At 40.9% G+C, this 13,996-nt stretch overlaps 1 protein-coding gene across 2 annotated transcripts in view; it reads left to right on the forward strand.

Annotated features, from left to right (window-relative positions):
• The first annotated feature begins 337 nt into the window (after window positions 1-337).
• tfap2d (transcription factor AP-2 delta) overlaps window positions 338-13,996 on the forward strand; it is a 28,553-nt gene continuing 14,894 nt past the window's right edge. Inside the window, exons 1-3 of one of the 2 annotated variants that reach the window (XM_002933582.5) lie at window positions 338-476; window positions 1,289-1,786; window positions 5,445-5,505. In XM_002933582.5, coding sequence (XP_002933628.3) covers window positions 438-476; window positions 1,289-1,786; window positions 5,445-5,505 — 598 coding nt within the window. In that variant the 5' untranslated portion in view covers window positions 338-437. Of the gene's footprint in view, window positions 477-721; window positions 912-1,288; window positions 1,787-5,444; window positions 5,506-13,996 lie in introns of those variants that run through there. The other variant, XM_031903068.1, reaches the window with a different exon arrangement.

Below are 13,996 nucleotides of genomic sequence, written 5' to 3' on the forward strand. Positions count from 1 at the left end.
TAATAAGAGATTAGGAGAGAGGGGAGAGGAAAAAAAAATGGCTAAATTGTCAAAAGATCCCACAGTTCCTTATTAGGGGAAGATACAATATTTATTCCGTGTCTCTTGGGATAAAGCTCTTCTATCTATTGTCCTCCCCATTCCTCACTGCTGATGCTTAATTTTCAAAACTTCTATATTACCAAGGGACCTACGACATCAGCGAAAGAATTACCCAGCAAGTACAAAATCTCATCCAGGCTGCTGGTTTCGAGCAGAGGGGAGAATATTTTGCTACAGGATTTTTCTAGCAGACTACGGGGGGAAACGAGATTCGTGTCTGGGGCCGATCGAACGAGCTTTTATTGGGGGGAAAAAAAATAGAATAGAATAGATATAAACGCGAACTTCGGATCTACTGACAAAAAAAACGAAAGAAGAAAAACAAATATTAAATCATGTCAACTTCATTCCCAGGACTGGTCCACGATTCCGAGGTATTTTGTTGTTTTCGTTTTTTATTTTTCTGTGACAGATTTTTTTTTTGTTATATATATTATCCCCCCCCCCCCTTTTTTTCCCCTTAATCCGTGTAACCGTTACAGTGACTTAAATATCTGCCTCCCCAAAAACTTACAGATATAAAAAGGGGGGGAGAGAGAAATTCGTTATGACATCTGTCGCCTGGAATGGCATTCTGCACAATACAACAGTTGTTATAACGAAATTGAAGAAGGGGGGGGGGGAGAGACAGATACAACAACAACAAAAAAAAAATAATCCCCTCGTAGAAAGACATAATATTGAGGCATGTTGCAAACGAATTAATCATTTCTGGGCATAGGATAAAATGGCTGGGGGGGACAGCGGATGCGATTAGTATTGGGAGCGACTGCGTTTTCTCACCTACGGAAATCTGCTTTTGTGATACAGTAAGTTTGATTTTCTTTGATGTGGGGGTCACTTTGAATATAACGTTGCAATCGGCCGAGGGGAAGATCAGTTTGGACTCTTCCCTGCGACCCTGCGATTTTACCGTTTCATCTGTAATATTATTATCGTCTAGAAACCTGTATTTTTCTCCTATGTTTATGGCTAATGCCTGACGGCTGTTAACCCCCTCCTGGTTGTTGCAAACAAATTGATTGGTAACCAATGTCGATAAAGGATCCGAAATAAAAACGATTTTTCGTAGCCCGGGACGGATTTATATCGTATTAGGGGGAAATAGCACGTCTTCTGTGTTATTTAAAACGACAAACCTATTTTATGTCTCTGTCTTTTTCTTCCCTTTCTCCCTTCCTTCCAGATACGTCATGACGGATCAAACAGCTATCGTTTGATGCAACTTGGTTGTCTGGAGTCTGTGGCCAACTCGACTGTCGCCTACTCTTCCACGTCTCCTCTAACTTACTCCACGACTGGCACTGACTTTACTTCGCCTTATTTCTCTACTAATCATCAATATACCCCCCTGCACCACCAGTCCTTCCACTATGAGTTCCAGCACAGCCACCCAGGGGTTAATCCAGACGCCTATTCCTTAAATTCCCTCCATCATTCCCAGCAATATTACCAGCAGATCCACCATGGGGAGCCCACAGATTTTATTAACCTTCACAACGCCAGAGCACTCAAGTCATCCTGCTTGGACGATCAAAGAAGGGACTTTGGCTGCTTAGACGCATATCGCAGGCACGACTTGTCGCTGATGAGCCATGGTTCCCAGTATGGGATGCACCCAGACCAGAGACTCCTGCCCGGATCCAGTTTGGGTCTCTCAGGTGCAGGAGGAGACGATTTCCAGGTAAAAAAAAAAAAACAACAAAATAATCAATATACGATTTGATCGCAAGTGATCGAATCGGCTGCCCAGGTATTTCCCTCTCTCCCTTGTAACTTGGGCGGGGCTCCTTACACAAAAAAAAATAGCTCATTGTATTCATACTACGGAAAGCTGTAGGGGGGAAATTGGGTTAAAAGCGAAGTAAAACCAAGAAATAAAATTCAATCTATTCGTTAAATGTTTCCAACGGTATTGGCGAATATAATTCCAGATCGAATGCCTGTTTGTGAATTCGTTTTTGCGCTGCTGGTTCTGCGGCTTGGAACAATGTAGGAGAAGGGAGGTCTATAAGAACATTATTGCAATAGTCGCAGGGAACAGACACGGCTTTCAGTAGCTATTGTAAGGATGGAGCGACTTAGTTGCAGCTACTAAACGCCAGAAAATCCCCTGCCATAGACAATACTGAGAATTGCCTCTGCTAAAACACACGTTGCGACAATTATCAGTAAATGATCAGCATTGTCTGTTTTAGTAGCCACGACAAGTAGCTGCTACTAGTAGCTCTGTGTGTCTTCACTTAAACCACTAAAAATGAGTCGTGAAAGTTGCTTAATTGTATATTTAAAATAGGTTATTTAGGGGTTTACTCAGCGATCTGCAATAGGGATTCTGAAAAGAATGTTAGAAATATATATATATATAATATATATATATATATATATATACAGTATATATATTTCTAATATTCTTTTATAGATATTTAGAGACACAAAGCTAAAATGATCATTAGGAATTTGGCGAATTAAGTGAAAAAAGATATGTTCTTTTTCACTTTTATATATATATATATATCTGCTTATCTATCTATATCTATCTATCTATCTATCTATCTATCATCTATCATCTATCTATCTATCTATCTATCATCTATCATCTATCATCTATCTATCTATCTATCATCTATCATCTATCTATCTATCTATCTCTCTATCATCTCTCATCTATCATCTATCTATCTATCTATCATCTATCTATCTATCTATCTATCTATCTATCATCTATCTATCTATCTATCTATCTATCTATCTATCAATCATCTATCATCTATCTATCTATCTATCTCTCTATCATCTCTCATCTATCATCTATCTATCTATCTATCATCTATCTATCTATCTATCTATCTATCTATCTATCTAATCTATCATCTATCTATCTATCTATCTATCATCTATCATCTATCTATCTATCTATCTATCTATCTATCATCATCTATCATCTATCTATCTATCTATCTCTCTATCATCTCTCATCTATCTATCTATCTATCTATCTATCTATCTATCTATCATCTATCATCTATCTATCTATCTATCTATCTATCTATCTATCATCTATCTATATATATATAACAAGATATGTTCTTTTTCACTTTTATATATCTACATCTGCTTATCTATCTATCTATCTATCATCTATCTATATATATATATATATATGAAACAAGATATGTACTTTTTCACTTTTATATATCTATATTTATATATCTATATCTGCTTTTATATATTTATCTATATATATATTTTTATTTATTTATTTATCTATCTATATCTGTTTCTATATCCCCCTGTATATAATTCGTTCCCCTACTCGCTGGCTGGGAGAGAGCAGGTTGTTTAACAGCAGAGCAGGGTGACTGGGTCACTCCAACATGACTTCTACCCTATTTACTCCATTAAATCACTTCAGACTGCTGTTTAGTCTCAGTTCCTAGTCTATTTAAGGGAATAATAATTGAATTCAATAGGGGATCCGATTTATCCCCTTCTCCTTTTCTAAGCACAGTCTGCTGCTGATTTCCCCCTATCTGTACAAATGTTTTTTTCTTTTCTTTTTTGCCTTTTAGCGAGAGCTGAGCTTGGCCCCTTCTCTCAAAAGAAGGGATTAGTGCATTTGCAAGGGGGGCAGACAATGGCTAAATCCCAGGCAAAAAGAGCACCGTAGTTTATCCAATTTTCCCTCTTAATACCATTCAACTAGTCATTTATGCAATGTCATCCGACCAAACAGCACAAGGAGAATAAGCTGGTTATAAACAGTAACTAATCCACAGGCAGTAAATCGCAGCTGCTCCTCTAGACAAATTATTTAGAAACCGTAAAGTTGCAGAGATCGGGGAATTCAACAGCCGAATGATTTCGTTGATGGAACCAGTGTAGAGTCTTATTATAAAAATAGTTCTATACTATTAGTCATAAAACAAATATAATAAAATGGTTATAAAAATATTAACGAGGCGATTTTGTTCGTGGGTTTTTAAACATCGCAGTAATCAAAATACGGGCTACTGTTCGTATAAAGTATTTTATGGTTTATTTAATCATTTCATTGCAACGAATGTAAAAAATTGGCTCGGCTCCCACAGAACATGAAGGGAACCCCCCGGATAAGTTTGCAGGGTGCTTACAAGTCAAACTGAACAGATGTAGAGGGTCTTGGGCCTGCGAGTCGCATCTTTCAGTCCCCTAAAAAGATTTTCCATGGGCAACAATGAAACCTGTCACACCTTGTCCAATCACAGGGGCTAATTTATGCGGCCCTTCAAGAATTCCTCCCTTTTTTATATTTATATATCGATTTCATAATCAGTTTAAAGCTCAGGGCTCAGAATTATGTTTCTGGAGATTTTTTTTTTTTTTTGTTCCTTTTTATTCTGCCACAAATTTGAAGAGGTGAGAAAAAAAAGAAAATAGAAGCAGTTAAATTAGTTGTTTGGAAAGAGACTTACTGATTGTGATCAGGGCTTTCCCAAGGCTTTGGGCCTGCTTAGGGCAGGTTACTAAATGTGTATCCAATTATTATTATTATTATTTTATTATTATTTTATTATTATTATATTTCTATAAAATATTCTCTTTATTACTCGATAGTCAGAAATAAGGTTGTTTGGTGCATATAACCCTAATATAGTGTCTAAAATATTATATGTCTGTATGAGTAAATATAAATAAATAAATAAATATATATATATATAATGTCCAATATATATATATTGATAATAGATGAGTGCAGATAATCTCTTGTTGTTGTCTATATATATATATATATATATACTGTATATTGTGTCTATACACACAAACACATACACTTCATATGAAATATATCATAAATAACTGTCATTTCGCTATTTGAAATATTAGAACATATACTGGATACATAATAAATTGGTGCAGACCCTAAAGGCGCAGTGGCATTAATTTGGTTTGTATATAAAAAACATATGAAATGAATACGCACCAACGGTATTTATAGGGTTAACTGGATTTTTGATATATGGGGAGAATGTTTAGACAATTGACAGTAATAGAGAGGGAGAGATGTACAAATTAAGAAAGAGATATAAAAAGCTGCTTCAGTCAATAAAAAGAGAGTTTATAGTATTTTATATAGCGACAATTTAACTCTATAAATATGAGTTTTATGTTTCACAGAAAGAAAGTGGAGACATGGAAAGAAATAGATGATATCGATATAAAATGACTAAATACAGCTGTATACATGTGACTATTCGCCGCTAGGATGAACAATAAAGAACTTAGGGAAAGCTGATGATATTGGCTGAATGGATGCGCTTTTATATGAATGTTTACCTATTTGCCCCTGTATCTTATTTAAGGGTTCGGTGGAGGCCCAGTGCGGATTAGTTCTCAACAGTCAAGGCGGAGTAATCAGAAGAGGTAAGTTGATATTTAATTGCTTAATGGAATTAAAATAAAATGTTATGTACTCAGCTCACCAATGCGCATTTACGCGAAATTATTACTATGATTCCAGACAGACGCCAGCGCTATACATTGCGCCCCCAAAGTGTGTACGGATATTCCATACAATCACCTATACTGGGGCTTTACTGAATATTCCAATTCCCCTTTCTAATAATCACCTTTTCGAGCATTGTCTTTGTGGGTGAAATTGCGCAATTGTCGCACTTACAGGTGAACTAGTCCGGCAATTAAACCCGCCCGTTATTTTCCTATTCTCTCTATTGTATTTCTTATTTGCAGATACAACTATTATGTCGTTTAGGATTTATTTATTTGTTGCTGAAGAATAAGTGGAATAAAGGCTAGTCAAAATGACTCCACATTTGCCATGCTTGGATGTGGGCATTATTTAACGTTTCCATTGATAGATAATAATAAGTAGCCATGATAAGTTCCCTACTGTAGGTCATTTTAGACGTAAAACGTATAAATAAATTGATGAACTGATATGGTATAAAATATATAACAAATGATAGCTACACAGTAATTTGGCACATATATACACATAGGCGCATTTACAGTAATTAACATTGGATTTTAGTATTGTCGGTATTTAATATTATGTATATAGCAGTTTAGTATTATGTATGTATGTGAGTGTATATATATATATATATATATATTGTCTGTGAGGGGGCTGGCAGTATATTAGTACCCCAATGAGGGAATCCAAGTCGGAATATATTCAGAGCAGGGGTCGCTGCGATTCCTAGAGGCTGCTGCAGGTTGCAGTGCAGGGTGGGATGCATATTTTAACTGTTAGCCTGGGGCTGGATAAGGCGCTAATGAGGCAGACAGCTGGTACAGTAGAACAACAAAGCGTGGGACTCGTTGCGCTTTGCGCATTTGGTGCTGAAATGGACAGCGCCTCTGCCCCTCGCTATTTCCCCCATTATCAGGGACTAGGAGCTTGCAATCAGTTGGCTCAGCCGAGCAGCGGGTTTAGCCTATGTATTTCTCCCCGCTATATGTTTTCTCCATGTATTTTGGAGTCCCCTTTGTTCACAGACTGAGCATTTTATCCATTGGAATTATTCTACCCATAGACTCCCATAAACTGTAAGCTCTAGCCAGCTCTTTCCTCCTTCATAGCTCAATGCCTATATATGCGCCTATTGTACAGCGCTGCGCAATATGCCTGCGCTTTATAATACATACGTGTCAATCATTTTTCCTACAGCTCTTTATTTCATCCTTTTTCGCTTATTTATTGCAAAAGACATTTTTCTTACATTCTAGAGCCCCAAACCAGCCACTTGTCTAGTTTATTCTCACTCTCCCCAACGCTTATTGATATGAGCTCCATATGATTGCACTGCAGTATCTGCAATAGCATATAGCTCACTGGGTTGTTTGTATACAATGTTGTTTGATAGAGCCATTCCCTGCCATTCTCATTATTTCCTGTCATTTTCTTTGATTATAATATTCACTCTCTGCAAGAATAAATTCTATTTTTGTGAATTTCTACCAAAATCGATTCTCTCTACACATATGGACTTATGCAAGGTATATGCCTTATTAATTACAGTAGCAATGCAAAGCAGTTTGGGTCTCCCTTTGTACATGAGTCTGGTGCTTTATTAAGGGAATAAAGGCAGAGAATGTAATGGCTGCACTGATTTATAATGTATAACCCGACACATTCCCAGAATAAACACCTCCCTATACACACAGAATAATGCAGTTTCAAGGTCTTCTGTTGAGAAAAAGAAGCATGGAATGTTATCAATAAATTCTACTATAAAATACATTTTTTCTGTTCTGGGGTTGATCACTACTCTAATGATAATTCTATGAATTTTGGTGTCTTCCCCATTAGCTCCTGTTAAATGGACCCCCCCAAACAGGGTGGTGGGAAATACAAGTCCTCTTTTATAATCCCACTTTGGATCCATGTTTTCTGTTACCATATATAATATTAAACCTACACATTTAGGAAGAAGGAAGGGCCCAAGTATTTTATGGGAACTCAGTGAGTTCTTAGGTGTCTTCCCCATTGCCTTCTGTTTAGGCCGGGACTGGCAATCTGTGGATTCGGGCAAATGCCAGAGATGCCATAGACAGTCACTATTTATTGGGCTCCATGTACTTGGAATACCAAGACCTACTCCGACTCCCAATCCAGACCTGCTTTTATTAAATGGACCCCCCCCCAAACAGGGTGGTGGAGAATACAAGTCAGTTTACATCCATATATTCTGTTCTGGGGTTGATGCCTATTCTAAAGGTCCCACATATAATAATAATAAACCTACAGAGTTTGGAAGGGTCCACATATTTTATGGGAACTCAGTGAGCTCTTAGGTGTCTTCCTCATTGCCTCCTGTTTAGGCCCAGACTGGCAATCTGTGGGTTCGGGCAAATGCCAGAGGGGCTGCTGTAAGGTGCCATAGATCAGAGATCCTCAAACTACGGCCCACGAGCTGGATCCCTAAGGTAATTTACCTGGGCCCCCATTGCGTCCTGACCCCTGGCTACTACCTGTCTGCAGACACAGTGGGGAGTGGGGGAGCAGGGAGCTGGAGGATGCAGTGGGGAGCCGGAGGACCCAGCGGGGAGCGGGTAAACAGGGAGCCAGAGGATGCAATGGGGGAGCCGGAGGACTCAACAGGGAGTGGGGAGCAGGGAGCCGGAGGACCCAGCGGGAAGCGAGTAAACAGGGAGCCAGATGATGCAATGGGGGAGCCGGAGGACCCAACGGGGAGTGGGGGAGCAGGGAGCCGGAGGACCTAGCGGGGAGCGGGTAAACAGGGAGCCAGAGGTTTCAACGGGGAGTGGGGGAGCAGGGAGCCGGAGGACCCAGCGGGGAGCGGGTAAAAAGGGAGCCAGAGGTTTCAACGGGGAGTGGGGGAGCAGCGAGCCGGAGGACCCAGCGGGGAGCGAGTAAACAGGGAGCCAGATGATGCAATGGGGGAGCCGGAGGACCTAGCGGGGAGCGGGTAAAAAGGGAGCCAGAGGTTTCAACGGGGAGTGGGGGAGCAGGGATCCGGAGGACCCAAGGGAGCAGGTAAACAGGGAGCCAGAGGATGCAATGGGGGAGCAGGGAGCTGGAGGACCCAACAGGGAGCGGGGGAGCAGGGATCCAGAGGATGAAGCGGGGAGCGGGGGGATGCAGCAGGGAGCAGTCCATATTTGGGGTCTATAGTCCGGCCCCCCAACAGTCTAAGAGACCATGAACTGGCCCAATGTTTAAAATGTTTGAGGACCCCTGCCATAGAAAGTCACTGCTGGGGGGCTGTGGGGGGGACTCTGTGTACTTGGAATTCCAAGGCCTATTCCGACTCCCAATCCAGGCCTGCTTCTGTTAAACAAACCCCCCCCTCCCCAAACAGGTTGTTGGGGAACACAAACCCCCCTATTTTCCTGTAGCTGCTGTTTCTAATCCCAGTTTAGCTAAACTATATTGCAGCAAAGCAGACGCCCAGATCCCCCTGCCTTCAGCTCCTGTTAAAAAAAAATATATATATATATATATAATAAACAAGAAGCAGTGGCGGCTTTTCGCCCGCAGCCTCTCCGACCATCACTCCCAATAATCTTTACTCTACCCCGGTGCCTGTGTATCGATGGCTTCTCCCTGCCTCGGGGCATCTCCTTTGATATGATAATAACCAGAATACCCAACTCTGCAGAGATCATATTAATGTTGCTCATACAGAGTGCAGCTTCTTGCCCTAGTTGAATATTCACATATTCCAATTTTTTTTCTTTTTTTGAAGACGAAGCTGCTATTTACAGGAGTCGTCTGTGGGTTTTTTTAATCATTAAAAATAATCTTTTTTTTAAAATAAAAGACTCCCCCCCCCCCCCCACCCGCCGCCTTTAGATCAGTGTTTGGAAGGATATAACTTACCCTTTGAGTGGGCTGGAGATATTATGAGCCTCCGTCTAAAATATTGGGATAAAAAGGAAACACAGTGACTTTTGCCCCCTGTTTTTTTTTTTTTCATACAATCTAAACTCTAAAAAAAAGTTGCCGTTAGTCTGTGTGATCATAAAGCCTGCAGGCCCCAGGCAAATTTCAAAAAAGCTTAAATACTGTTCTAGCCTCTAGGCCAGGAAGAGGACAAGACTATAGGCAATCGCGGGCTTTTTTTTTTTTTTTCCCTCTCCGATTGCCCGGGGCAAAATAAACTACAAACTACTTTGAATCAAAACATTTTTGGGGAATTAATATGATCTGAACTCTTTGCGTTTAAAAAGATCTTGAGTTTGTCAAATCGCTTAGAGGTGACTGACACTGAAGTAACGATGCATTTATTGCTATCTGGGAGCCATGTCAGATCTGATTTTGATTAAACACAAACAGGCCTTCTCGGCCCTACTGCTCCATACTGTCCTGCCTCTGAGCTGCCATACTGATTATCCTATGTGCCCAGGTACACCCCATACGGGAAAGGAGGGTTGGTTGGAACTATAGCAGGGTGACTGTTACCCCATTGTTTCTATATATCTGTAACCTTGTTATGGGCTAAGGGGGCCCAGCCTGAAGGCCAGTTAGGGGGGGATTTGGGGTGAGTGCTTATTTGTGCCCTGGGTACCCCTGGAACTATAGCGGGGTGACTGTTACCCCAATGTTTCTATATATCTGTAACCTTGTTATGGGCTAAGGGGGCCCAGCCTGAAGGTCAGTTAGGGGGGGATTTGGGGTGAGTGCTTATTTGTGCCCTGGGTACCCCTGGAACTATAGCGGGGTGACCCCAATGTTTCTATATATCTGTAACCTTGTTATGGGCTAAGGGGGCCCAGCCTGAAGGCCAGTTAGGGGGGATTTGGGGTGAGTGCTTATTTGTGCCCTGGGTACCCCTGGAACTATAGCAGGGTGACTGTTACCCCAATGTTTCTATATATCTGTAACCTTGTTATGGGCTAAGGGGGCCCAGCCTGAAGGCCAGTTAGGGGGGGATTTGGGGTGAGCGCTTATTTGTGCCCTGGGTACCCCTGGAACTATAGCAGGGTGACTGTTACCCCAATGTTTCTATATATCTGTAACCTTGTTATGGGCTAAGGGGGCCCAGCCTGAAGGCCAGTTAGGGGGGATTTGGGGTGAGTGCTTATTTGTGCCCTGGGTACCCCTGGAACTATAGCGGGGTGACTGTTACCCCAATGTTTCTATATATCTGTAACCTTGTTATGGGCTAAGGGGGCCCAGCCTGAAGGCCAGTTAGGGGGGATTTGGGGTGAGTGCTTATTTGTGCCCTGGGTACCCCTGGAACTATAGCAGGGTGACTGTTACCCCAATGTTTCTATATATCTGTAACCTTGTTATGGGCTAAGGGGGCCCAGCCTGAAGGCCAGTTAGGGGGAGATTTGGGGTGAGTGCTTATAACCTTGTTATAAGCTACAAGGGAGGGGGCTGTACAGGTATTGCAGGATTTAGTTCATTAATAGCATTAATAGCAATCTTTTTGTATGGATAGTGTTATTGCCGCATGGTGGCCTAACATGCTTTGACTTTGTCTCATTCACTGGCCTTCATACTGCCCTCCCTAAATCCAAAACTCATGGTGTTCTTGCCCCACAGTTTTGGAGCCACTGATTTGCTATCACTCACCTTGCAGTGGGCGACTCTAAGCCTAAAATGGGTCAGAACTACAAGATAATTATAAAGTAGATGAAATGGCTGATGCTATTAGATATTTGCATTTCCAAATGTATCTCTGGGCTGATTGTGTTTTTGTTTTCATTGTCCCATATGCCCATGGCCGCACCATAACTATTGCTGCAAGTATAAAGAGTGAGGGCTAAACTGGTGGCGCTAGAGAGTCAGAATTTTACTCGCTTGCTGTGGGTTCCGTATCCATCACTAAAAGGGCAAAATTAAGCACAGTACCCCTTACCTATTGGCCCAAACACTTATGTCCCCCATAACCACCTATAAACTAACCAACCCTAACCCCCTGTACAGGTAGTAGGGACTTGGCCCCCTTCTTACTGCAGGGGTCAACGATCTAATCAGTTGTGCTTATGGTATTGTAATAACCCTTGCAACCCCTTTAGTTACACCCCTTTGTTATTAATTATAAACACCCCGGTTCTACAGTGCCTAGAAATATATCAGAGACAAATACACGAATGATTTACATTATCCTTTCTAATATGAAAGAGTATGTAGCAGCGCTCAACGGGATCAATTATCAGGAATGCTCTGTAATATGGAAAACCATATTGCTTATTTATGCTGAGCCTCCTATGAATTTCTTGGTTGACCTTTTGTCTTCAAAATGGCCGATCAATAGTTATGGATATTGACCCGCCAACTGGTTGGAAAGCTTGTTCATCCAAACCACGGACTCCTTTGTTTCTGAGCTTTGGGTGACTTCCAAAGGGTTTCATTGAAAGACCTTGGTTGGCTCCAAACACCATAACAGATGCCAGAGCTGAGCCAGTAGCTTGAGGCCTAGCAGTCGGAGAAGGATAACACAGCTAGGCGAGTGAATAATACATGGTGTTTATTAGCTAGTGACAGAATACAAACAAGGGAACACATTAATATGAGACACGGAGGCCGCCTTCCCAGGGTAGATCCTTCAGAATGTGACTGAGGAGATCTAAGACATTGGGATCTTGAGTCTAATGAACAAAGTCAAGGCACGTCAGTGTGGCACAGTCCTTCATGATAACCCAATGGTGAGATTTGGAAGCCCATAGGATCATTGCCTTAGAAACTATTTCTATGTCCTTCGGCACACAGCTTAAAGTCTTTCAGACAGATGTTTTTCCTCCACCACCTCCCCCCCCCTCTTGTCTTGAAGGGGCACATTGACTATAGAGCCTAAAAAACGTCGACCTGTCATTTCGACAATGCCGACAAGGATAACAATGGGATATTTACAATTCATATTGAAGTGTTTCTTTTGCATGAAAGGAAAACGCTTGCTCCCTCGTCATAAAGAGAATAAATATGAGTCTATTGAAGTCCAATATGGCCGGACTCATCTTTCTTTCCTGACAGTTGCACCAGAAAGCCAAGGACTGGGCAGAACAAGTGGGGTTTTATTTCTTCCTCTGCAAAGGGTTAAATAGATTGTCCTTTTATCTAATAATGGACTGTATGACTGTATATGACGTTGTATAAAATATAAAGAATTGTGTGTACCCAGGCACCAGAGGAATAGTGGATAAGGATATTGGGAGTGGCCAAGGTTCCCTTGACTATATAGGCACAAGGGTTCTATCAGAACTTTGGGGAGGATAAAGAAAACTATTCCATGAAATACATGAATGAAGATGTCATTAGAACCACCAGTAGCAACTGGTTAGCTTATTGGTTATAACAATATATCTTACAATGGGTCAGGGAGCATTGGCACCCAAGGCAACAGTGGTATAGTCCATGTTGGTCACCAAGGGAGCTGTATTCATGGGAAGGATAAGGATGATTTGCTAGTGGAGGCTACCAAGAGAAGGCTTCCCGGGTATGAACCAATAAATTATATGTGGCAGTTGGTCTGTTTAGGGCAGGCCAAGCCTCCCTAGACCTTCTCCAAGGTCCAAAATGCAGTTGTAGGGACAATGAAAGTATATAAAACTGGTATTGATATGTAACTGGATTTTTTTATTTTCTGAAATTGCGCCCCCTAGGCAGGTACACCTAGTTTATTTACATTTTTAGTTGTGCAACTTTCAGAATTCAAACTGCTATCTGGTTGCTAGGGGGTTCATTACCCTAGCAACCCTGAAAAAAAGGATAAACGTAAAACATTAATTTATATGGGCTTTGCGAACACGGAAACTGTTTAGCGACAGTGAAAGAAACTTTGCGAATTGAGTTGTTTGTGACAGTGCAATGTAATAACAGTCTAATGAACCATATTACATTTCGAAATGCAAATTTTTATTCTTTTTTTGTGCGCATTTTTTTTTCATTTATGACTTTTATTACATTCTCCCCATTAGAATAACGCTAAAATTGTAGCTGTAGCAGTTAGTCTCATTGCAGGGTCAAAAATCCCCCCCGACAATCGAACAGCGTTTTCAATTTTAGGCTTTTGCAATTCGAAAATGGTTAAAAACAAAGACCAACTGAAAGCTGTTTAAATTAGGTCCATTTCTAACAATCTTATTGGTTATGTGAAATGAAATGTCCTGTTTATTTAAGAATTTACTCCCTGGTGTCTTTTACACCATATACAGATATACAGGTATAGGATCCATTATGCAGAATGCTTGGGACCAAGGGTATTCCGGATAAGAGGTCTTTCCGTAATTTGGATCTTCATACCTTAAGTCTACTAAAAAAAAATCGATAAAACATTAATTTAATCCAATAGGATTGTTTTGCATCCAATAAGGATTAATTATATCTTAGTTGGGATCAAGTACAGGTACTGTTTTATTATTACAGAGAAAAGGGAATCATTTAACCATTAAATAAACCCAATAGGGCTGTTCTGCCCCC

This window comes from Xenopus tropicalis, chromosome 5 (assembly GCF_000004195.4).
Source record: "Xenopus tropicalis strain Nigerian chromosome 5, UCB_Xtro_10.0, whole genome shotgun sequence".
In the NCBI taxonomy this organism is placed as follows: domain Eukaryota; kingdom Metazoa; phylum Chordata; class Amphibia; order Anura; family Pipidae; genus Xenopus; species Xenopus tropicalis.